The sequence below is a fragment of the Trematomus bernacchii genome, unplaced genomic scaffold, assembly GCF_902827165.1.
Source record: "Trematomus bernacchii unplaced genomic scaffold, fTreBer1.1, whole genome shotgun sequence".
Classification (NCBI taxonomy): Eukaryota; Metazoa; Chordata; class Actinopteri; order Perciformes; family Nototheniidae; genus Trematomus; species Trematomus bernacchii.
Window position 1 is genome coordinate 647,761 of NW_022987609.1, and position 26,023 is coordinate 673,783.

The 26,023-nt window shown below is 40.8% G+C and overlaps 1 protein-coding gene across 1 annotated transcript; it reads left to right on the forward strand.

Annotated features, from left to right (window-relative positions):
* Positions 1 to 807: 807 nt before the first annotated feature.
* olfml3a (olfactomedin-like 3a) lies at positions 808 to 24,724 on the forward strand. Its single transcript, XM_034131888.1, has 3 exons — positions 808 to 823; positions 18,817 to 19,123; positions 22,378 to 24,724. The coding sequence occupies exons 2-3, from the start codon at positions 18,823 to 18,825 to the stop codon at positions 23,160 to 23,162; spliced, it is 1,086 nt and encodes a 361-aa protein (XP_033987779.1). The 5' UTR covers positions 808 to 823; positions 18,817 to 18,822; the 3' UTR covers positions 23,163 to 24,724.
* The last annotated feature ends 1,299 nt before the right edge of the window (positions 24,725 to 26,023 follow it).

Consider the following 26,023-nt stretch of genomic DNA (forward strand, 5'->3'; position numbering starts at 1 on the left):
GACAGCCAGCCAGCCAGCAGCAGCCAGCCAGCCAGCGAGCCATGAGCCAAGCCGCCAGCCAGCAGCCAGCAGCCAGCCAGCCAGCCAGCCAGCCAGCCAGCCAGCGAGCCAGCCAGCCAGCCAGCCAGCCAGCCAGCAGCCAGCGAGCCAGCGAGCCAGCCAGCCAGCCAGCCACCAGCCAGCCATCCATCCATCCAGCCAGCCAGCTAGCCATCCAGCCATCCAGCCAGCCATCGATCTATCTATCTATCTATCCATCCATCCATCCATCCATCCATCCATCCATCCATCCATCCATCCATCCATCCATCCATCCATCCATCCATCCATCCATCCATCCATCCATCCATCCATCCATCCATCCATCCATCCATCCATCTATCCATCTATCCATCCATCCATCCATCCATCCATTTTGATGATAAAATATTTTACTTGTATCAGTATTTTTTACACTGTCTAACATATACATAATAACCCCTGTTCCCCTTTAATGATGATCATACAAATGTGCATCCCCTTGTCTTATGACACAGACTAAACCTGCTTTTATAAACTGAGGATTTCATGGAGCATTTTAAATCTAAGAGAAATATCTCCCCTCTTACACCCCCCCCTTCTTCTCTTTCCACTCACCCCTCAGATACCAGCATGCAGACAAGACGCTGGGCTCTCACCGCCCCAAACAATCACCATTAGGTGGGCCATGACAGAGCTTTTCCACACCGTGCGACGGACTGAAACAGCTGCTGACAGGCCCATCTCCCCCGGCCCGCTGCGGTCTGCTGCCATGCTCTGATTGTGACACCGGTTTTCGGATAAGGTACTCTCAGGACATACCTAAAGATGACAGCCCGATAAACAAAATACATAATGGCTTTTCCTACATTTGATTCAATTTTCCCCAAGATCCAGGCACTGCTAAATTGTTTCCATCTCGCAGCACTGTACTCTTATCTGGTGATCACAGGTTCTAACCTTAACATGATGCAATGGATGTCAGGGTTGATGTATCGAATTTTTATTTTTTCTCTAACGGTAATTACCGAGCAATTATGGATAAATCTCAGGGTAGGATGCATTCATACTTTCACTAATCCAGACATGGAGCCGCTAAACATGTAATTACCTTATAAAAGAAGTATGCCCAATTTACATGCACTCAACAAAATGTAAGGGCAGATAATGTGGTGATTTTCACCAAGATAACTACTGGGATCAGGTGTTTACGCACTAATCAGTGTTGAAGCATGTTGTGAAGAGCCTGTATAATGAACTCCAGCAATTATAACAGTAATTTAATGTTCCCGTCTGCAGACTGTTACCTCACCTTTACTGCTATGGTGTTGACACTGAATACAAATATGTGTACTCATGATGTATGGTGGCGAAATATGACATGTTTTGATGAAAAGGGGGCTTGCAGGTGGGTTGCAAAGTCCCCTCCTCCCTATGCTTACAGGAAAAAGCGACCAAGCCCATATTGCATACATTGCTGTGCACTTCATAATTTGGCAACTGTAGTGTTTGATGCATTTCACTCAAGTGAGTCATGGTTGGAGTGGAGCCCCGTGCCAAGGAGGTGTTGGGTTTGAGTGTTCAGAATGAGGCGGAGAGCGTGAGGTGACATGTTCTGCTGGTACAGAGGATATGTGAGATACTCCTGTAATGAGTGCTTTGTGAGATAATGGTATGCACGAGCCCGCCTCCTGCTATGTTCCCTCACACGGCTCCACAGGCAGCAACAGCCGGAGGAACAATGCCGAAACATGTCATGGAGACGAGCTCGAGTCGGGGGGGTGGAGCGCGTTGAGAAATATAATTTGATTTACACATGGCAGGTGATTTAGTTGCATTAGATCAAACTTAAGTACAACTCTAAATCTGATCCAAATAAGACATCTCACTGGGTCTCTTATATATGTTAAAGGCTGGATCCAATATTTGTGCATCCGTCATCATGTTCATATTTGCCATCTAAAACCCAAATGATTTGCAAAAATAACGTTTTTTTTAAGCATTTTCTAAAAGCCTTCATCAATCTGGGAAAATCAAGTGAGTATCTTCCAAAGTCACCCCTGTTTCAGCACCAAATTCTCTTTTTGTTAGAGTACCATACTGTCTTTGCTACAAATGAACGCAACTGATTTTTTGCCGCTTGTGCTAGCTAGCGAATATAGCTTGTGACACAGCATTGACATATCACCTTTTAGGTTCCCATGGACAAATTGTTGGCAAATAGGTGATTATTTACCCATTTAGCAGTTACAGAGAAACATTTTTATATATTTGCAGCCAAATAGAAAGTGAGCTAGAAGTTACATTTTTGCTCAGTTTTTGGTCTCCTCCAACTCCTTATGCGGAATATGTTGCTCTTTAGTTTCTAAATGCTTCTTTTTGTTCTGCTGGTGATCACAGTTCAATTTGGTGCTAGGAAGATAGTGAACAGAAGGTTTTTAGAGCTTTTTCCTTCCCTGCTTTAGCTGAAAACGACACTAGAGCAGAGAGTGTACCAAAAGCTTGAAGTTCTGGGTCAGATAGCGAAACTATGAGCTACTGTAAAACCCACGATAAAGCTTCGTTAGCCGAGAAGGAAGTGCAGATTCTGTTGATAATTATCTGTATGTTCATTGTTACGATTAACCCACAAAATGTAGATAATTGCTGCTTTAAAGGTCCCATGTCATGCTTTTCTGGTTATTACCCGTCCCCTTGTGTGTTATGAAGGTTTTTCTGCATGTAAACGGTCTGCAAAGTCACAAACCCTCAAAGTACACCCTGTAGCGAGTAAAACTCTAACACAGAAAAGACCTGTCTATGCTGCCCCAGAACGCCTCGTTGGAGATTTCTCTTTTTCCATTGTTTTCTTCCAGGGTACAGTGACGTGCCCATACCCAGATGGACCAATCCGTGGAGCCGTTACATTACGTCCGCGGAGCCGTTAGGTCCAAATGGACCAATCCATGGACTTCCTCACACACACACACACTCAATATTTTCTCAGCTGCAGCTCCACCGATTTCTCCTCCCTGAGACGGCGGGACGCGGCGAGGCTGTGAGTCGGTGTGTGAGCACACACACAAACTCCCAGCCAGGCTGCGGGTGTGTGTGTGCGTTCGGGCTGGTTTCGGGCTGGGTTTTGCTGTGTCTCGCTGTCTCGCAGACGGCCACTGGGCTCACAGGGAGGGGGGGGCAGGAGCTCCAACAAGCCGTTTAGGACAGAGAGTGAATACACATACTATCCAGAGATGCTGTATGAGAAACCAATGTGAGTTTGGAAAATTGCACAATGTAAATCTATTCTAGTAGACCTCAACAATGGAATTATGATCAGTAGAAATGGCCATGACATGGGACCTTTAAGAAAAACTTTGGTATACTTTTATTGCAAATAACGACGACTGTAGATTTCTGATGAACTGCTTTGGATAGGCATGCGAGTCCTGGTTTAAGACAGACTTGAAAAAGTGTGCACCTATCTGTTAAACCACTTGATATGAGTGTGTTTGTGGATGCTCAGAAGCATGTGTACACAACATTTTGCTGCAGAGAGCAGCGTCTAGACGGGGAGCGGTGTGGCTAACATCTGTGTGCTCCTGTCCCGCGACAAATAGCTGTGACGGCATTTCCTTGGATTTTCTCTCACATACTGTGTCTTTATTTCCAGTGGTCAAGCTCCCATTGCAGCGCCCACCATGGATAAATGCTGCTTTTGTGAAGAGTTGTTACCCCTCTGAGCAGCTGTCCCCAGCCCCTCAGGCAGGACTGCACTCAAAAACTAGAGCAAGTGCGTTTCGGCTGTCAGGGCAGCGAGAAAAAGAGCATTCAAGCTGAGAGACAGTTTTCATTACAGCGCACAGCCAACTTTAGATATCATGTTGGAAAGAATATTCTCTCAAGAAGACCCTGTATGAAACAAATTGAAACGGGACACACCTGTGTACTGTGCATACTTGATGTGTGTACATAATACATACTTCATTGAGATCTGGCTTGGATACACCTCACACCTCAAACCATTTCACAATTCCTGGTAGTATCATGACTCACTCTGATGCGCCGAGGATGTTCCAAAAATGTGGTTTGTAGTCACATTAAGCTGTTAACTTTCCAAGATGATGTGGCCAACAATCAAACAGAGATCCAGAGCTCAAGTAGAATAAACTTGCATGGAAAAAAAAAAGATTTATCTCAGAAAACGATTGCAGTAAAGAGAATAAATGGGCTACAAAGGTTACAGTGATGGGATGAAATTAAGTATATTTACTCAACTATCAAACTGTATATATACAATTACGCGGTACTTTAACTGAGTATTTTCCTATCATGCTGCTTTATACTTCCACACTTCTTCATTTTGGAAGCCAATATTAAACAGCTCAATTTTCTTTTGTACTTTTACTTAAAGAAAACATATTCTGCTCATTTTCATGTTCATATCAGTATGTAGTGTCTCTACTGTGACATGTCTCCATGCTTTAATGTTCAAAAAGCTCTTTATTTTTCTCATACTGCCTGTGCTACAGCACCTCTTTTCACCCTCTGTCTGAAACCAGAGCCCAGTCTGCTCTGATTGGTTAGCTGGCCGGCTCTGTTGTGCTTGATCAACCACTTAGAGATGTCCCGCCCCTTAGCCTATCAGGTACAATGTGTTGGAGCACTAGCCAATAGAAGTGCAAGTGTTACATAGTGATGTCACTATTTTACAGAAGTAAACAAAGGAGTCTAATGGAGGCGTTTCAGCATAATACGGCCTCTTTGAGAAGGAGTTTGAAAGCAGGACTTTTACTTGTTTACAATGTAGTAATGGTACCTTTTAATCAATCTGAGTGCTTCTTCCACCACTGATAGGTTAACAGAGCTGTGGAGGCAGACAAACCTGGCTCTAAGAGGCTGATTAAATACAGGAGATGCAATGAAGCCAGGCAGAGCAAGTGTGTCTCTAATAAGGCCTTGACTATTACCTGGAGTGACAGCCAGAGAATGGGAGGAGAAGGGCTGGCTCCACTCTGCTCACTCAGCCAGAAAGCCCCAAACGGCAGGGCTAACGCAGGTCAAGTGATTTGGCGCCTCGGGTGTATTAAAGCTATTTACAAGGGACTAAAGGATTTACGTTGCTTCACCCATTCGGCCTGCGCTTTTATACGACCTGGCACCGGGCTGCTAAGTTTTCTCTCAATCAATACGAAAGGGTAATAAAGAATGTTGCCTTTAACGCCCCGTTTGGCTTTTTGTTCACTTTGCAGGGGGAAAGGAGGTTTTTACGGGCCGCTCCTGACGCCTGGTGTGAAGGCAGCGCGTGAGATTATAGAGATCCTCTGCACTCTGTCTCACACACACACACACACACACACACACACACACACACACACACACACACACACACACACACACACACACACACACACACACACACACACACACACACACACACACACACACACACACACACACACACACACACACACACACACACACACACACACACACACACAGGCAGGTATAAGGACCTCCTGTGAGGAGGTGAAGGCTGCTGTAATGAATAACAATCTAGAAAACAGTTGTAACAACCTAAAGTATTTCTTCATCAAACAAGTTATAATTGTTGTCAATAACTATTCAAAACTGTGCATAACTTCATTATAGTGTGTGGTAATACATGCTATAGAAATAAGGCCATTTATTAACCTTATGTAACATTGTGTGGTAGTCTCAAATCACTTCAGTTTTTTCACACGTCTTAAGATAATCCATTTCTGAGAATGGATTCTCTAAACGAGTGCTCTCTTTTTTCAAGGAGACTCAATTATTTTTTATTGAGGTAGTTTTTTACTCCTAATGCTCTCTGGCCTTCTTCAAAAAATCAAAAAACATACTTAACTTTCTTTTATTGGCTTGATACTTTATCACTTTTAATACTTTTCCCCTCAAAAATCTCAAATACGTCTATTTGGAAATGTGTTATTTGAGTTTGAGCATTAGATGTCTACCAAGGAATTCACCATATATTGGTGATATTACATCACATTACATTACATGTCACTTGTTAGACGCTTTTATCCAAAGCGACTTACATACTCAATACTGTGGACAATCCCCACAGGAGCAATTTGGGGTGAAGTGTCTCAGGGACACAACGACATGCTGACTGCAGTGGGGTTTGAACCTGTGACCCCCTGATCCGAACACATATACGCACAACCCACTGCGCCACACGCCGATATCCCACTGAGGCTATACCTATTACCTACAACCTTTATTTGACAGTTGTGGGAATTTGACCGTGGTCTTTTAGGGACTCTTGTTGCCCCCTTGTGTCTCCCCAACCAGTGGCACACAAGCTTATGAAATAATGTATATGTTGATTTTGCATTTTGTGGCGTAATCTATAGATTTGAATGTGTGCTTGAGCCATTTCAATTATACTTGCATATCAATTAAGTCCTAAGTAAAATTGTTACTATAGGTAATAGTTGACTATTTCCATTTCATCGTACTTCATACTTGACTCCATTACAATTTTAAAAGGGAAATATTGTACTTTTTACCTCATAAAAACACTTTTATTTTACAGCTTTATTGACTGTGGCTACTTATTAAATTACTATTGCTATGATAAGTTTCAAAAATGTAAAACAATGTTTAAAATGAAACGAATAGTTCCCAATATTCTTGGATTGTTACCACATAGTTGGCGTCCCTTCTCATGTTTAAGTATATGAGTTTTTAGTAGGTCGCAACATTTAAACAGTTATTTAATTTAAATGTAAATAACTGTTGAAGGTCCAAAGAGGTTAAAGTATTCAATATTTCAAAAAAAATAGCAAAGATAAGAAATACAAATCCTATTATTTGGTGAGTTTTGTAGCAGAACTGTTTAACTTTCTTCTTTCCTCTCCCATTAATCACATCACCGCCATCAGATGTATTTTGTGACCCTGTTGGGAACCATCTCATATTCAAAGCTCAACCTCACCAGCTGCACATCTACAGTAGATACACATGAATACGTATATAAAGAATAGTTGATTAAACAAGTATTAAGTGAATTCTTTTGGTAAAACCAGTATTTTTACATGTGAAAAAACTATTTATTTAAATAGGACTCTAAATAGAAAACGTGTTATACAGTATTGTTTACTTTATGGAGCACATATGAGCACTTCAGCCACAACTCTCTACTGACTATTTCACAAAAAGAGAGATGCTGCCATCTTGTGGATAACTTTGCAGACACTTGATGAACAATCGTGTGTTTTCTGATCTTGCCACAGGACATTTCTGTCTTCTCTCCCCTGATTAAATCCAATCAATGCGTCCCACCCTTAAACAAATGTCGGAGCTACAGTTACACCTTTCATTGCCTCGAGCTCAAAGGTTATGAGACTGCAATATGCCGATGTTTAGAAGAGCATAATGGATCCTGAGTGATGTGTTGCCCTTTGATCACATCACACTACTCAATTGGGCAATTAAACCCATAATTAACAATAGATTACAAAATCTGCACTGACTGGCAGGCAGTTTGAGACGCATGCTTCAAATCAATTCAGCAAAAACATGGAGCAGTAAAAAGGAATAAAACTGTAATTACTCACATCAATCTGAGACTATGATTGAAACAAAAGCCTCTAGGGCATCACACACACACACACACACACACACACACACACACACACACACACACACACACACACACACACACACACTCACACTCACACACACTTCTACAGCTGTAGGCCTGTCAATGCTCCAGACAGGCAATGTGTTCCAGATTAGATCAAACTCCAGGTCGCACCATTTCGATTTCTAAAAGCAGCTGTGTGGCACTTTGTTACCATGACGACACTCACCGTCTGGCCTGCCGTCTGTGGCCGTATTAATAGACTCAGGGTTGGGTCGGGGTTCAGTTCAGGTCTCGGTAGATGATGGTGGGCAGCGGACAATCAGAGAAGAAGAGCGTCGTTAGAGACGTCGGCCATTAGGCGGCTGCAGAGGCTCGTAATCAAACTATGATGAAACAGAAACACACGAGGACATGAACTACTCTGACTCTGTGGTTTGTGTACTGAATTGTAAAATGATTCATAGCTATAACTTTACCTTTGATCTGTCTTTATTCATTGAGTAAGGCAAATTCAATCCAAATGTATTTATATAGCCCAATATCACTAATTACCAATGATGGAAACATCTACTCAAGTATTGTACTTAAGTACTTTTTTTGACATATTTGTGCTTTACTTGAGTATTTCCATTTAAAAACTACTTTATACTTCTCTCTCTGCTACATTTCAGAGGCAAACATCGTACTTTTTTTCACTATATTTACTTTATATTGTTCTGAAATGTACCATTGTGCAGAACGAGTAATTTATATTCTTGTACTTTTTCTATATTTAGATTCTTATACTTTTGTACTTTTACTTAAGTTACATACAGTATTTAAAGAGCATGGTATTTGTACTTTTACTCAAGTGAGGGGTCTGAATACTTCCTTGTACCCTGCAAATGACACATTAGTTTCAGGGTGCTTTACAGTGTGTACAGGATACACAATATCCATCTTTAAACCCCTTAAGGTGCGCAAGGAATAACTCCCAAGAAACCCAACAATTAATGGGAAACAGATTTTGTCATAAAGGCTGATTTACATAATGCAGTCCCTGGCAGGTTGAGAAAAGAAAAATACAAGCACAGAAAAACACATGCACAATTAAAGCACAATTACAGCACGTATTAAAGCACATATGGACAATTAAAAGCACATTAATACAAACCCATTAAAACACAGCATAACAACTCAAAAGAGATGCTAAACCAATATAAAAGACACAAGGAGATGCAAAACAACCAAACAAAGAGATACAGTATTATCAACTGGAAAGTTGTATACAAATACACAAAATTAGACAAAAACAGACGCCAGAAAAGAACGAAAAAGAGACACTAAAGCATCGTCATGTGTGGTCATTGTGTCTCTTTCATTTTTTTGGCATAACTACCTCAAAGAGATGTGAACTTAACTCAAAGAAACATTTCTGCTAGTGACCACAAAAGACACAAAAAGACACAAAACAAGAACAAAAATCACAACCAAGACAAAACAACCCACGAAGAGCTACAAAACTGGAAAGAAGACAAGCTAAACAACTTTAATAAGATGTTAAAAGTAAAAAAATAAACAAAACAAATAGAAATTGATGCGAAACAACCACGAAGAGGTGCAAAAAGACAGGCCAAACCACTAAAGAGATGCTAAATGTCCCCAAAAGACACAGGGAGATAACCAAAAGCGTCACCATTTGTCATGGTCATTGGTCATTTTGTCCCTTTTAATTTGTTTAGCACAGTTACCTCAAGGAGATGTAAAATGAACACAAAGAAACACTACTGCTATTGACCACAAAAGATACAAATTACCTAAAAGAGACACAACACAAGTACAAAAATGACCACCAAGACACAAAAATGACTGAATGGAAACGTTAAAATGTATTTAACTAGGAGAAATGAGTAGACTAACTAGGAGAAATTACCGTCGATACCGTCGATCATCATATCCTGAAGCAGAGGCTGGCCAGTATTGGCTTATCCAGCCATGCAGTGGGGTGGTTTGTGAACTACCTCTCAGAAAGGTCCCAATGTGTTCAATTTGATGGGCTGTCTTCTGAGTGGTTAAACATTACAAATGGTGTACCACAAGGTTCTGTTTTAGGTCCACTATTATTCTCCATCGATATCAACAGTTTAGGTCAAAATGTGGATGAAGCAACTTTACATTTTTATGCGGATGACACCGTGATGTACTGTGCAGGTCCCTCCATTAAGGAGGCGGTTGTTAAATTACAGGCTGTTTTTAATATTATTCAGACGCAGCTCTCTGAGCTTAATCTTCTTTTAAATGTTGATAAAACTAAGGTAATGCTATTTTCAAAAGCCAAAAAGACACCGGAGACCACTTTGGATATTGTTACTGCGCAAGGAAAAGTACTTGAAGTGGTTTCCTGTTATAAATACCTTGGTATCTGGCTTGATGATTGCCTCTCTTTTAAACTTCAGGTCAATAATCTGCTTAAAAAGCTGAGGTTGAAGCTAGGTTTCTTTTTCAAAAACAAGTCCTGTTTCTCACTTGAGGCCAGGAAAAGTCTCTGTGACCTTTTTACCTGAGCTGGACTATGGTGATCTGATATATATGAATGCACCTGCCCATTACCTGATCAAGTTAGATGCCGCCTATCACAGTGCGCTGAGATTTGTTACTAACTGTAAAGTACTTACTCATCACTGTACCCTGTATGCCAGGGCAGGTTTGCCTTCACTAACTGTACGGAGGCTCAGTCATTGGTACATGTTTATCTATAAAGCCATGTTGGGTAAACTCCCAACTGATATGCTCTCTGATCTCACAAGCCAAGTAGCTATTGCCTGAGATCCCAGGATGTGTTTTTATTACATGTGCCAAGTGCTAGGACTGTTTTAGGTACAAAAGCTTTTATGTGTGCAGCTCCTCTAGCTTGGTACACTATGCAATTGTATTTGAAACTGAGCATTTTGGTTCCCCTGCATCATTTTAAAGCTCGGATAGATGAAATGTTATTAGATATCTGTCATTGTGAATAGGTTGTAATTTGTACCCCTGTAATTGTGTTGTATGATGTCCCTTTTGTTTTCTGTTGTTTTTTATGTGTAACCAATGTGCTTGAAAAAGAGGAGAAATTAGTAATGAGTAGAAATGAGTAGACTAACTAGGAGAAATGAGTAGGCTAACTAGGAGAAATGAGTAGACTAACTAGGAGAAATGAGTAGACTAACTAGGAGAAATGAGTAGGCTAACTAGGAGAAATGAGTAGGCTAACTAGGAGAAATGAGTAGGCTAACTAGGAGAAATGAGTAGGCTAACTAGGAGAAATGAGTAGGCTAACTAGGAGAAATGAGTAGGCTAACTAGGAGAAATGAGTAGGCTAACTAGGAGAAATGAGTAGACTAACTAGGAGAAATGAGTAGACTAACTAGGAGAAATGAGTAGGCTAACTAGGAGAAATGAGTAGACTAACTAGGAGAAATGAGTAGGCTAACTAGGAGAAATGAGTAGGCTAACTAGGAGAAATGAGTAGGCTAACTAGGAGAAATGAGTAGACTAACTAGGAGAAATGAGTAGGCTAACTAGGAGAAATGAGTAGGCTAACTAGGAGAAATGAGTAGACTAACTAGGAGAAATGAGTAGACTAACTAGGAGAAATGAGTAGACTAACTAGGAGAAATGAGTAGGCTAACTAGGAGAAATGAGTAGGCTAACTAGGAGAAATGAGTAGGCTAACTAGGAGAAATGAGTAGGCTAACTAGGAGAAATGAGTAGACTAACTAGGAGAAATGAGTAGACTAACTAGGAGAAATGAGTAGACTAACTAGGAGAAATGAGTAGGCTAACTAGGAGAAATGAGTAGGCTAACTAGGAGAAATGAGTAGACTAACTAGGAGAAATGAGTAGACTAACTAGGAGAAATGAGTAGACTAACTAGGAGAAATGAGTAGGCTAACTAGGAGAAATGAGTAGACTAACTAGGAGAAATGAGTAGACTAACTAGGAGAAATGAGTAGGCTAACTAGGAGAAATGAGTAGACTAACTAGGAGAAATGAGTAGACTAACTAGGAGAAATGAGTAGGCTAACTAGGAGAAATGAGTAGACTAACTAGGAGAAATGAGTAGGCTAACTAGGAGAAATGAGTAGACTAACTAGGAGAAATGAGTAGGCTAACTAGGAGAAATGAGTAGACTAACTAGGAGAAATGAGTAGGCTAACTAGGAGAAATGAGTAGGCTAACTAGGAGAAATGAGTAGGCTAACTAGGAGAAATGAGTAGACTAACTAGGAGAAATGAGTAGGCTAACTAGGAGAAATGAGTAGGCTAACTAGGAGAAATGAGTAGACTAACTAGGAGAAATGAGTAGGCTAACTAGGAGAAATGAGTAGACTAACTAGGAGAAATGAGTAGGCTAACTAGTAGAAATGAGTAGACTAACTAGGAGAAATGAGTAGGCTAACTAGGAGAAATGAGTAGACTAACTAGGAGAAATGAGTAGACTAACTAGGAGAAATGAATGGAGTTACTCAGACGTCTCTAAACCGCCCCGGTGTGAAAGGTCAGTCAGTGTGATGATGCCTGTGTAATCAAACGCTCACGCAGCGAGGATAATCTACAGTACACCGTGTTTGCTCACATCACAGAAACCAATCTCCTTCCAGGCTGTAACGAAGCGTTATTGACTAATTCTAGCTGTCACTGTGAGAGAGGGGCTATATGTTGGAAACCAGTAAAGCAGATCAACCGAGAGTGAAGCCTGCAAATGTTTTACCTGCAGTTTGGTAAAGTTTTATTTCATATCTTGATGTTATCACCTGAAAAACGACTTTTGTTGAAAGACTTTTCTGGATTTGTTTCGCCTTTTATTACTCCCTGTGGTTTTGTTCTATTATCATCATGATGATCTTTGTTTTGTGTGTGTGTTGTATTGACCTTTTTAGTGACAAAGAAGGCTCTCTGACTCTGTTGACTTTTTACTTCCAAACAAAGGGCAGGAAGCTCTGGAAGAAAATGAGAGACTTTCGATTAGTGAGGATCCCTGCAGCCAATTACACAGAGCCACCGGAAAAGGCTCACCAGAGAGAGCTAGATGGGGGTGAAAGCACATTATACACACCTACTGTATGCACACACACTTGCACTATTTGACCTTGGGTTTGTGAAACTTGACTCTTTATGTTGTCCATATAAAACATAACAAAGTTGCTTATTATATAATGATAAGTCAGGAGCGAAAAGTGATGTAAACCTCTTTCAAATTGCAGCTTTCTCTGCAGCTATAACCTGCTTTTAACATTTTCTCCACTGCAATATCATACTTTAAACATAAATGGCACATTCTGTCTCTCCTCCATCCATAATTGTTCCTACTTGCCCCCACCTGTTCATTCTTTACCTGTCCACTAGATGTCCTCAGACTTTTCTTTACTCCCCAACAATCAGCTCAACTGTTTCCACTTCCCCTCGTTAGCCCTTCAGTGAGTGTTTCTCAATCGCGAGTAAAGCTGCTTCAGAGCCACTATTTCAAGCATACTACGTCATCGAGTGCCGCCGAAGTACTGTTCCAATCTCCAGCATACTTGGAAATCTACCGAGCCCGGCGTACTCCGTTTGGAGAAATATCGAGGCTGCACATGAGTAGACTCCGCGGTCTTAAAATCCCCACAATGCTTTGCGCACGGACCAATTTCCCCAAATCTGTGGCGGAAGATGTAAGGCGGGGCCTCTCATATGACGCACACCTGCACACTTGCTAGCCTGTTCCACTCTTCGTTTTCCGAATGCCAGGAAGTATTCTTGACTCGCTTCTGAAGCAAGATGCTCGGCAGACATGTGCTACCAAGCAAGTGTACTCGCGATTGAGAAACACCCAGTATATGTCTGCCCTATTTTTGTCCATTCACAGCCAGATCGTCAAAGTTTAAATGTTGCTACAATATCTGCAAACTGTTCCCTGGAGTTGGACTTGCGTGTCATAACTTCACGACTCCCCATACGTGCGATGGACTCATTACTATTTATTACAAACCGTCGGTAAAACCCTGATCTGTTCCTGCCTGCTCGATTGTCTGTGTTAAATGTCTTTTTCCCTCCAAGTCTGAACATTTAAAGGTCCACTATTATACTGTTTTTCCATCAATATATTATAGGTCTCAGATATATACAAAACATGTCTCTGAAGTGTTAGGCTTGAAATACCAAACAGATCATTGTAGCATCCCATAATCCCCTCTGTTTCAGCTCTGTTTCAAAAGTGCTGATTCTCTGTCTGTTACTTTAGATGAAAATAAGGAGCCACTCCCCACGCCCCTCTGAGAGATATTTGGTTAAAAATAACTCAATAGCCGCTTTCACACCAAGTACTTTGCCGTACTTAGTTCCCAGCACTTAGTACCCCCATGGAACTAAGAGCAGATCGCTATCACACCGGAATAAGTTCGCAAAATGAAGCCGCTGACGTCACTTCTTCTTCTTCTGCTTTGGGTTTACTGGCAGGCCGCAAACAACTTCACGGCGTATACTGCCACCCGAACTCCCGAGTAAATCGCCAGAACGCCGACACCTCCTCATCACTCCACCGCTCCCATGTTTTCTTTTGTGTTGCCATAAGTTATTCTCTCTCCGTTGGTGCGCGGGGCTAATGCTAATAATGCTAATGCCAGCAAATACAATGGCGGCTTCACGAAACTTTTCAGAGTTTTACGGGGGGTGGTTTGCAATTCGCCCAGCCAATCAGAAATTGGAACTTTTTTCTCCCCAGGATAGTACCACCTCTCTAGCAGGCACTAAAAAGGGGGGGAAAGTTCTCATGAACTAAGTTCTCTTTTTGGTGTGAACGCAAAATCCCAGGAACTATCGGAACTAAACGGGAAAAGTACTCCGGTGTGAAAGCGCCTAGTGGTGCTCTAGGAGGAGATTCAGTTGATAAGGTGGGGGGGGGGGGGGGGGGGGGGGGGGCGGTTACCTTGGTTGGTGATTGGCTAATGGTTACACAAGCCAACACATCGTTATGACATCATAAAGTAGCTAAAGTCTGATCAGCTCATTTTCAGACAGGTTTTTATATAAATGGATCAGGACAAAAAGAGAGAGAATCATTTTTCCTGAATCTCTTTACACAGAGGGGACACACGTTTATGTATAAAAGACATGAAAAAGTTGATTGAGCATAATAGGTGACCTTTAAGCCATTGGGAAGTGGCTTAAACTGGTATTCTTTCAAATGGCCAGCAGGCGGTGACACTGGTTGCACTGATAACTCTGATTGTGTTGAAGACTATGAGAACATTATACATTTTCCAACTTAATTCTTTACCTCAGAAAACATTCCCTTGATGAGTTTGTGGTCTTAATCCTTAGTTTCAAGTCTTTTTCAACACAGCTTGATGTTCACTTTGAAAATCATCGAGTACAAATAGACGATAAACAACAGTGAGTGGCTTTGTGAGTTTCTAGGCGTATTGTTCTGTGTGGATGCTTTCCTTATTTTTCATATTTAAAACTCTTACAAAGTGTTTTCAGCTCATGAAACTTATTTGGTAGTAATAAGTTGGTCTCCTAAAGATTTTTTGTTAATCATTTGGTGTAATCCTCTCATGTGCCTTCTGGTTCCAAAAAACGAAGATGGCGTTGGCTGAAATGCCAAAGTACAGGCTTCAAAGCGTTACTCCACAAACCAATGGGTGACATCATTGTGGCTTCATCTTTTATACAGTTTATAAAACAGGCGGCGTATTAATTTCCTTACAGTATCTGCTCTGTTGCTCCGTTCTACCCATTTCCCAGATGACTAATAGCCTGCCGTTATTAACTAAATGAAATATAAACTCAACAGAGCTTTCTAATTGTCTTCTGTCTGCACTTTAATCCCGTCTCACATGTCTGAGACAGTGTGTACAACATGTGCAACAAACACTGACAGAGTTGTGTGCAGCACATTCACTTTCCCATGGACAGAGTGGTTAGAGGCACAAGGCTCCTCCCTGAGAGTTTGTGAAAACATTCCAGCAAAGTGAGAGCGGTCAAAGAATTGGAAACTCTCAGAGCGGCCTCTCACTTTCTCTGTATCCTCCTCACCTCTTTGCACATGTACAGTAGTTGCTCTGTATACAAAGAGGTTGCAGGTTGTGTAAATCTCTGAATCTGGGAGGAGGACAACTTGAAGAAGCATCTAAAATATTGAAGGACAAAGAAAGTAATCTGTCCCCATTGATCGGTTCACAATGAAGCCGGTGTTTCTCCTCCTTGTTTCCACTTTCTGGACTTTAACCGGAGCTCAGTATTACTACCAGGGCCTGATGGATTACCTGGATAACAGGTTGTTGGCTATTGAGGTAAGAAGCAATTCCAATGTAAATGATAATTGATCAATGTTCTGTTGTTTTCCATCAGTTGACCGCATGAATCGTCTTGACTGCCAAGTAGGTTTTCACATACATAGATTTCCCCCTTGGTATTCCCCCAACGTCAGAAAGAAGATAAGGGAAATGCTATACTGTATGTACAAAATAAAATATAAAAAAACGAAATTAAAAAAATCAAAAACAAGTATATATGTTTTAAAAATGAGAATGTCCTGCAAAAATATTGACTATGGGAGTCACAGAGATATTAAGTATGAAAATATGAGCTATGTGCAGAGATGTTAAATAGTGATAAAATAAGATGAGATGTACTTTATTGATACCAAATTGGGAAATGTTTGCGTTGCCATTGTACAAAAGTAGAAAAATAAACAATTCTTAACTTTAAACATCTCAAAATAGAAATAAAACAGCATTAAAAAGTATAGAAAATATACAAGTTGGCTGTGAAGATACAACAATCTATAAACTCTAACAATAAAACACTATTGAAGGGCCATTGCAATGCCTTAGGTATCAAATTGAAATACAAATGGATCGTTTTGCTTTCTCACTTTTATGTAAATTGAATGTCTTGAAACCCAATTAATGCAATCCCTGCACAGTTCATTGACTCTGCAGGGGCCACTGAAGCAGTATCAGTGGATGCAACATGCAGTTTCTGTCCAACAACGTTACAATTTCTTTAGCATCTTAACACAATGACACATCAGTAATGAGTACACACTCAGGTTTTGCTGCCATGCTGGGCAACATCCCACTATCCTAATAGAAAGGAAGTGTTCTGCAAAGGTCGAAGGAAGTGCCGCTGGGAAGGAATCAAATTACTAGAATTGTGTTTCAAAAGCAGGTTGTGAGACAGCAATGTTTGCAAAGGGAAGATTCTTGTTGGCTTGTGAAATAAAATGCATTTGAGTATTACATTTGTGCTTGCCTCTGTGAGTAACTTGAGTTTATTTCTCATTTAAATAATTGTTTTAATGTATTCTCTTGGAGTATATTTTTAGAGTCTGAGTCTTATTTTCATCCTCTGTCTGGCTCCAAAGAAAATGACAAAGTTGAATCTGTAATCTGCGTGAAATGAAGTGTATTTACAGCTAACTACTGCTGTCTTCGCCCTCCTGTGGCTTTCCTCCAGTCTCAATTCCAATATGCTGCTTCAACTTCTGCATGGATATGAACACAGCAATTCATCAAGCTATTTTTTATTGAATTCCCATTTCCATTTGACCTCAGGCTCACAGTAAGCAAGGCAGAAAATGAAACTGTGGCAGAGGAGACGGTGGAGAAGCCGTCAGTTATTGTATCTCGCTCTGAATGATACGCCTGTCACTCTGACCGTGTCAATCACTGCACCGAGAAACTGTATTCGTGTTGGTGATGTAAGATTGCTTTGATTGAAATGGGAACATTGTAATTCCCAAGATACGTTCTGGTGTGCAGAAAGACTGTGTGTTCCAATACCCATACTATAGTGTTAAGTATGTTACTGTAGAAAAATAAGTAGTATATCCCAATATGAGGAATACAGCATGTAACACATATTAGAATGTCCTCCTGCATCCAGTCACATTTTGAATTATGAACAACATTATTAACCTTGTAAATGCAGGTGCAGTATAAAACGTTTTTAAAAGCATTTTAAATTAGTATTTTGAAATGCGGGAATAGCAGCTCTTTGAGGCTTAACTATGAGCTAAATGCTAATGTAGTGATTTTATTGTCTACCTGGTGTATTTGAGTCCACTTTTAGCTTTAATTTGGTCCCCCCCCCAACTCTTAAAGGGGACCTATTATGCAAAATCCACTTTTTCCTGTCTTTTATACATCAACATGTGGAAGTTTTCTGGAAGTTTCAGGAAAAAAGATTCTCTCACTTTTTGTCCTGATCCATTTACTGTATATAAAAACCTGTCTGAAAATGAGCTGATCAGATTTTGGCCACTTTATGACGTCATGACGATTTGTTGGATTGTGTAACCATTAGCCAATCACCAACCAAGGTAACCCCCCCCCACCTTATCACCTGAATCTCCTCCTAGAGCACCATTGTGTTCTTTTTAACCAAATATCTCTCAGAGGGGCGTGGGGAGGGGCTCCTTATTTTCATCTAAAGTAACAGACAGAGAATCAGCACTTTTGAAACAGGGCTGAAACAGAGGGGATTATGGGATGCTGCAATGATCTGTTTGGTGTTTGGAGCCAAACACTTCAGAGACATGTTTTGTATATATCTGAGACCTGTAATATATTGATGAAAAACAGTATAATAGGGGACCTTTAAGGGATATATCTGCTAGCTTTGGTACATGGGCTGTCTTAGCTAAGCTACATGTTCCTCTAACTTTTCCTGTAGCACCACCATGATGTTTACTGAATTATCTCGATAAAGACTTAACGAAATGTACTCACACTTAAGAATGGACTCATGAGGACTTGAAATAACTTAAGTGTTCTCCGGACTTTACATATCGTGGAATTATGATGTTTAAATTGTTCGCCCTATTTGGTTTCATCCTTTGAATAATAACCAAATACTTGCAAAACCTTTGACATATACTAATCAACTTCAGCTGTACTTTGTGTTAAGCGTTAAATTGCAAATGTTAGCATGCTAGCACGCTAATCAAAGATAGTGAACATGGTACCCAAAACCTGTTTAACCTCACCATGTTAGCATTGTTATTGTGACTATGTTAGCATGCTGACATTAGCATTTAGATCAAAGCACTACCGAACAACCTCACAGAGTTAGCATCCCGTAAGCTTTTTGTTTTGTTGTTGGTCAATTGTTGGGTTATAAAAAGGACCAAATAAAAACCTACATTTATTCTAACGCTTGTTTCTTCTGCCTATGTCTGAATAGGATCATATGCAGTTATGGCATGACCAGTCCCGCCGTTACCACACAGAGCTGCTGGATTTTAAAAAGCTAACCGCTGAAGCCATGGATGGGCTGAGGAACGATCACGGCACCATTTTGGAGGATCTGACAGGAGCTGGAGTCCGAGTAGACCGGGTGGAACGAGAGATGGACTTCGTAGAAACCCAGACTTCCCCTCGGGCCTGTGCGAATAAAGCAGACAAGGTGGTGGAGCAGGAAGCCTGGGGGCTGCAGGAGAGTAGAGAGGAGGAGGGGGAAGACTGGGAGGAGCTGCAGTCCAGAGTCTCTGGTGAGCGGCAGGGAAGTACATGCTCACTTCAGACAAGCGTTCTCTGCAGGGCGGCTGCGTTTGATGTTTCATTTTCATTCATGACGGAGCCCCGGCACAGTTAGAACCTTAAGGAATATACACAGGTTGTTTGTTCTATGCTTAATTTTAGCATTGCACATCACACCATGATCAAAACCACCCCTTGTGCAGAGAAAGTGTCTTGGAAAAGCCTCTGGAAAACGAGAAACAAACACAGTGCTGTTACAAGTCATTTAACGGAGGGCTTGGAGTCATGTTTTCCAGCAGACATATGGCTTGATGCAACTCATTTATTTCTGCAGAGCTACTCCCCTGCCTTGCGCTGTTTCGGGCACAGCATTCGTCTTCATAATCTCCTGAACCCGAGGCGTGCTGCCATGAACAGTGCTGAGATATAACTGCTGCAATGACTCATTTACTCAGAATAATACAGGGACTTAAAACCCCTTTTGTGAAATTGTGGAACCCCACTTTTAAATCGATGAAACACATCAGACTTTATATCTGAAGAGTACACTGAATGGGCACATTAAGCAAAAGATCCATATTTTTCAAATGGATCCAAAAGCTAAATCCCTGAGGAAGGTTCATAAGATTTCTTTGGTACCATTAAAACACTCAAGTGAGAACAAATATTGATTTCTTTATTAGTCACGCTGCCTTACTAAGACAATCGATTACACATCAATTCAAGAATTATTTATTATTAACATGCTCTGCCCTCAATTATAATGCCGATCATGCCCTACTTATTAAAAGAGCTTTCTCTCATCTAGATGTTTAAATACAAAGTGGATGATGCAGAGAAATGGCTGCTGTATGAGTTTCTCTGTGCAAAATCTCCGCAGACAGGAAGCTGCCCCGAGGTCAGCTGCTCGACTCTCCGAGCTCATGTTCGCTCTGCACACAGTGAGCCATTGTAAAAGTGACCCAAAATGAACCTCACCGCATTGTAGGAACCCATTTTAGATTTGTGAGCACAATGCTAATTTAGCTCCAGGACACATAATGGGGGGCATCCTCTCGAGAACATCTTCATGTGTGCTTCACTCATGTTTCCTCTCATTATTTGTCAAATTTCCCCCTGACTGCTTCGGATTTGTCTTAATTTGGAGAGCCGGATATTGACTGCTGCAGGCTGTTTGATGTTTTCTAAATGTTACGTTGCACAAATACACATTTCAGCGGAGATGTGGCACTTGGCGGAAAACTGCTAATGCAGGGTGTCCGCGGGGTCTTAAAAAGTATTGAAAGTTGATAAATCAATTTAGCTATTAAAAAGTATTAAAAAGTATGAAACTGTATTTTCCAAGGTATATCATTTTGTAGCTTGTTTTCAATAAGTATATAAATTGTCCAAAGAGGTTGTATTCTACAGTCTGCCTGAATGTAATCATTGCGTAGGTGTGTAGTGTGATTCTGTGTAGTTTATTTATGGCATCCCGTTGGATTTGACGTCATCTGAACAGGACATCGCACGCTCACTGCTTGATAGCGCGCGAAGGTCCGTTTACCCCGTTTGTTAAACAACATCGTTATGGGGAAATGCAAGTCTGCGTCCAACTGGTTGGAAGATAAGGAGGAAGGACAATCAATACTGAATATAGTCAATGTGAGGTAAAGTGTGTCGCCAATGTAACCGGTTAGAACTCAAAGTGGCGATGAGGTCTTAAAATGTATGGAAAGGGTCTTAAAAAAGGTCGTAAAAGGTCTTACTTCAGGATTCCTGCATATACCCTGTAATGGAACTAATTGTGCCAGCTGGGAAATACAATTAAAAAAAATCTGAATTAAATTATTATAATCACGTTAATGTCACACCTGTGAAACATTTTTAATTAGGATTGTGTAGTTTTCATTGTAGATAGACGTGTAATCTGAGGAGCAGCATCTGGTGCTGTCTAAAGTTATTTCCTCTTAAGAAGCTTTAAAGCCTGTAATGTTTCTATAATATAAAAATAGTCATGAATGTATAAACACCATCTATTATTAACCTGTTAAGCCCCGAGCCTGTTTTTCAGGTTTCAGGCTCGAAAATGACATGCCCAAAACAAATGACTACAACTTCACTTCTAAAAGGGTTATATGAATAATTTCTTTTATCAAAGCAAGGTTACATCTGTGAGTTGGATGTAGAAGTGTCAGAATCAATATAGATTTTTCTCAGTCAGAGTAAATTCAGATGGAACATAGTAAAAAAAGGTAAATTCTTACCTCCGCCTAAAGAAAAAACATTACTTATAGTGAAAACCACCCTTGGATGATGGGTTAGTAGACTAAAAGCTTTAGGAATCCAAACTATAACATATAATAAGTACCCTGTATCGCCGAGGGGGGCTTTGGGGCTTAACAGGTTAAAGACTGTATATAAGAAGTTGACATAGTCACTGTGGCGTCCCCGATTGGTTTGTCGACTCTCACCATCGTGTTGGTGCCATATTGGTTTTTAGCTGTTGCAATGTTGGGCTTTTGGGAATTTCAGATGAATTTAGCTACTGTTTGTTTGTTCCTATGAATTAATTTTCTGCAGCAACAAAAAACATTATAAATTGGCCTTGGCAGGGAAGGCTCATGGGTATTGCAGCACATTGATGCCAAAAGGACGGATGAAACATAATTTCTCAAACCATACCACATGGGATTGTTATTAATCAAGGAGAGTCAAGTGTATAATGCACGGCCCAACAGTGGGAATTATGTCCCATATCACCTATTTCTCCAAAAGCCTGTTATTTCAAAACAAATGCTCTGAAAATACCCACTCTCTCTCGTACAAACAAACAAAGAAAATACATGGCTGACTATTATTCAGAATCAAGGCTACATTTCGACTACGGCGTAGGGTTAACACGCCCTACTTTGCTTTTTTGGTTAGTACCTGTTGATTGCATTGGTTAGGTTTAAGGATAAGGAGTTAGATTGGTTATGGTGAAGGTAAGAATATCAGGGTAAGCCAATCAAAATGCAGATTAGAGTGGGACAAAAATAATTAGCGATATACGCTTCAGTTTGTTGCAGAAAGAGTGTGTTTTTTGACAATGATCCTTCAGTTTAATGGCCATTTGTTTTCCAGATAATGGACTTTTGGACAAATGGGCTTTCTGTCCTTTTTCTGACTATTGGGTTAACTATTGTAAAGTATCATTAGGGGATATTGTTTAACAAGGAAAGCTTGGCAGGCGAACCACAGTACAGAAACATGACCCCTCTCTTTGTGTTTCCTCCCACGGCAGACTGTGTGGAGATCATCTCTGGCATCAGATCAGTGAAGATCCTAAAGAGAGTGGGCAGTCCCAAGGGCATGTGGACCAGAGACCCAAGGTCGTCCAAAGTCTACGTCTTCAACGGGACATCGGGAGACACCATCCATCAGTTCGACTCTGTTCGAGATTTCTCCCGCTCCCCTGACGCCATCGGCAGCCGACAGATACGTCTTCCCTCTGATTGGACCAGCCCTGGCAGCGCTGTATATAACGGATATCTGTACTACGTAGAGCAGGAGGAGGATATGGACGTTCAGGTGGTCAAATATGACCTGATGAGCGGCTCGGTGACAGATATCGCCATGTTCCCCTTCGAGAGCCAAGCTAGTGTTTACAGCCTCAACCCTGAGATCGTAGCGGACCTCGCAGCAGACGACGAAGGCCTCTGGCTTCTGTACGCCATGAGTGACAGTGAACCTAACATCAACCTCGCGAAGATGGACCCCACCACGCTCGACATAGAACAGATCTGGGACACCCGGTGCCCACGGGAGAACGCAGAGGCGGCGTTTGTCGTCTGTGGGACCGTCTACGTCGTTTACAACACTCGTGTGGCGAGCCGGTCGAGAATCCAGTGCCTGTTTGACGTCAACGACATGGTGGTCAGCGAGGAGGCTCCCCTTATATACTTCCCCAGGAGATACGGAGCCCACGCCAGTTTGAAATACAACCCCGAGGAGAAGCAGCTCTACGGCTGGGACGACGGCTACCAAATCATTTACAGACTGACCATGAAGAGGAAGCTCCTGGTGTGACGGCGGGGGAGGGGGTGTCGTGTTCTCAAAGGCTACGATAAAGAGAAGCAGCAGTAAATTGAAACACGCTATATGGAAAAAGTCTTTCAGTATAGCCTGCAGACTCTTCATTCACGGTGGATTTATTACACCCTTAACATCACACAATTTCAAGCTAGCCTTTGAACTATTATTTATTAATTTGAGTCTTTCTTCTCGTCTCAAACAAACATGGAAATGCCATTCAGTTTATTAGAGGATGGCAAGTCTTTCTACTCTGTGATGTTTTGTGTCCTCCCCTCAATTAATTTGACCAAATCTCATTTCATTTGAACCCATTCCTGCTTGTTAAGCCACTGGCTATGTTGTCGATTCATGCCGTGTCTTATTTCCACACAATTCACAGCACGCAGCCTGTTTTTGCATAAGTATTTTAATCAAAGAAAAGAAAGTAATATCACAGAACTGATAACACATCACACCCCATGGAAGAAACATAACAAAACACTCTTTTTCTGCTGTTGATTTCCATACTTATTGAAACAAAATAAGGACAATTTGTGGCTGAAAGACTGTCTGCTATTTCATTTTTACTTCATTACACCCTTGGTCACTCATATTAAGAGTCTTGATTGTAATCAAGATGCTCATTTTAGACTTTTGTCTCAACTACCAACTCTTCATGTCGATCCCTAGAACATTTTCTCAAACATTTCTATTATTACAAATACAAAATGTTCAATAAAAAATTGGAAATTCAGTTCTATCATAATAGTTGGATGGGATTACAAGATCATATCAAGAAACACTACAATATGAGGCAAAGCTAGAGGGTCTTGAAACTGAGGCAATTGATTTAACAGGTTTCTACTATGAAAAACACACCACATTCTCAGAGAAATATATGACCATCATAAAGCACATGTTTTTAAAAGAAAAAAATGTTTATTCAACCACTTGTTTCAACACTGAAATAAGATATTAGAAATCTATGAATAATGCCATTAGAGGGGGAATTTCACCTTTAAAACGACTTGAGAGCAAACTGTCACATTAGTGGAGGGGTGTCGATGCTATGATGGATCACGTCAAGCACGGACAATAATGAACCGACTCATTCTCGCTGTAACAAGTGCCAATTAGAGAAATGCCACTGCTCTGTAAACACTGACCTGTCCGCCAATCAGCTGCCCCCGCGCTTTCCTCACTCAAACACACACACACAAACACACACACACACAGCGAGCTACAAAACGGCTCTCTCCGGGTACCCATGAAGGAAATGGCTAAACCAGATCTGTCTGCTGGGTGCATCTGCTCGTGTCTTCATGTCTGGCCCCCCGAGTTTAGCAAACTCTGTGATATATAGCGTGTTCAATGTACAGGAGTTTAAGCAATAGTCTCACTTGTCGTCAGTTTGCTAAACGAGACACCAGACTCGGTCTCAGCCACAGCCAGGAACCCCGTTACAGTACGTTTCAGATTTAAGGTCCTGTCTGCTGCTTATGAGATAATATGGATGCTATTCAGTATATAGTCACCTATTCGGAAAGACATGTTCTGTACAGACCGTACAAAATGCAATCTGTATCACACCGACTCCGTGGCTTAACGTTTCTCACCCTGATTGTACTGATGCTATCTGTGCTTACCAATAACAGCAATACAGAACAACTACTAGGAGGTAAACTGGAGGACTAAAATATACCCAATGATTGTGTTATGAGGATATAAATCTATCCATGATGCAATCTTTTTAATTTAAAGCAATAGATGTATTTCCGTTACAATACTACAATCTGACTCAAACTATAGTTATTGTAAAGTATGGTGGCTGACAAGGGCAAACACGTTACAATGGCCAAAAACACGCTCCAGTTACAGAAACATGCAAGAAGCTAAAAGAATTACGGAAACGGGGACACTAAAAAGTGACGCACACAGCTGGGACCAGAGCACTTGTTGACCTTCGGGGATTATAAAGTTGGTCAACTGTCACTGATGGTGGAGTTAGTCTGTTTCATAATCTCAGGTGTTTTGTCATAATATCATTTGAAATGACTAGATTAGCTACATTAGCTAGCTAGTTGCAGATCTGCAATAATATCGGAAGGGCTAATCCGATCACATTGTTAAAATTTGCTGATAAAATGTACATTTAAGGTTATTTTCCAACAACGGTCACAGTTGGCTAACTTCATAATCGCCAAATATCAAAAAACGCTCCGGTCCCAGCTACTGTATGAGCGTCACTTTTTAGTGTCTCTGTTTCTGTTTTGTTTTGAGCTTCTTGCAGCATTTTGTTGGTTGCAGCGCTAAGTTAATGCGCATGTTTGTTAAGTTGGTGAATGCTTTCTTAATGTTGTGCATGTGTTGGTGAAGATGTTTCTTCATTTGCATGTGTTTTGGCACTTATGTGTCTTTTTATTTGCATCGCTTTTGAAAATGCAGCACGTTTTTCCTTATTGAAGTGTTTTGAGCCGTTGTAAGATGGTTGCCCGTCATATTAAAGAGAACAAATAATATCTAGGGATTTATTAAAGGAATAAACTGGTGCAGCCACCTGATATGACAGCGGTGCTGCAGTAATCTTTCCTAAATCAGATCAAATATCTTCAAAAATAATCTATTTACCACATGCTGCAGATCAAGCATCTGGATGTCGAATTCAAACACACGTTCTCCTTGAACAACAGTATGATTAATGGCAGGAAATACATCAAGAAAGTTGCATGTTTCTAAGTTCAAAAGACGAATATGTTCACAATTTGTTATGTTTTCTCAATCATCACAACCAACAAAGCTACATATATTCAAATGTTATTTTTAAATACGCTTTACGTATATTTATATCTTCTCTGGTTTTGCTGCTTAGAATAACA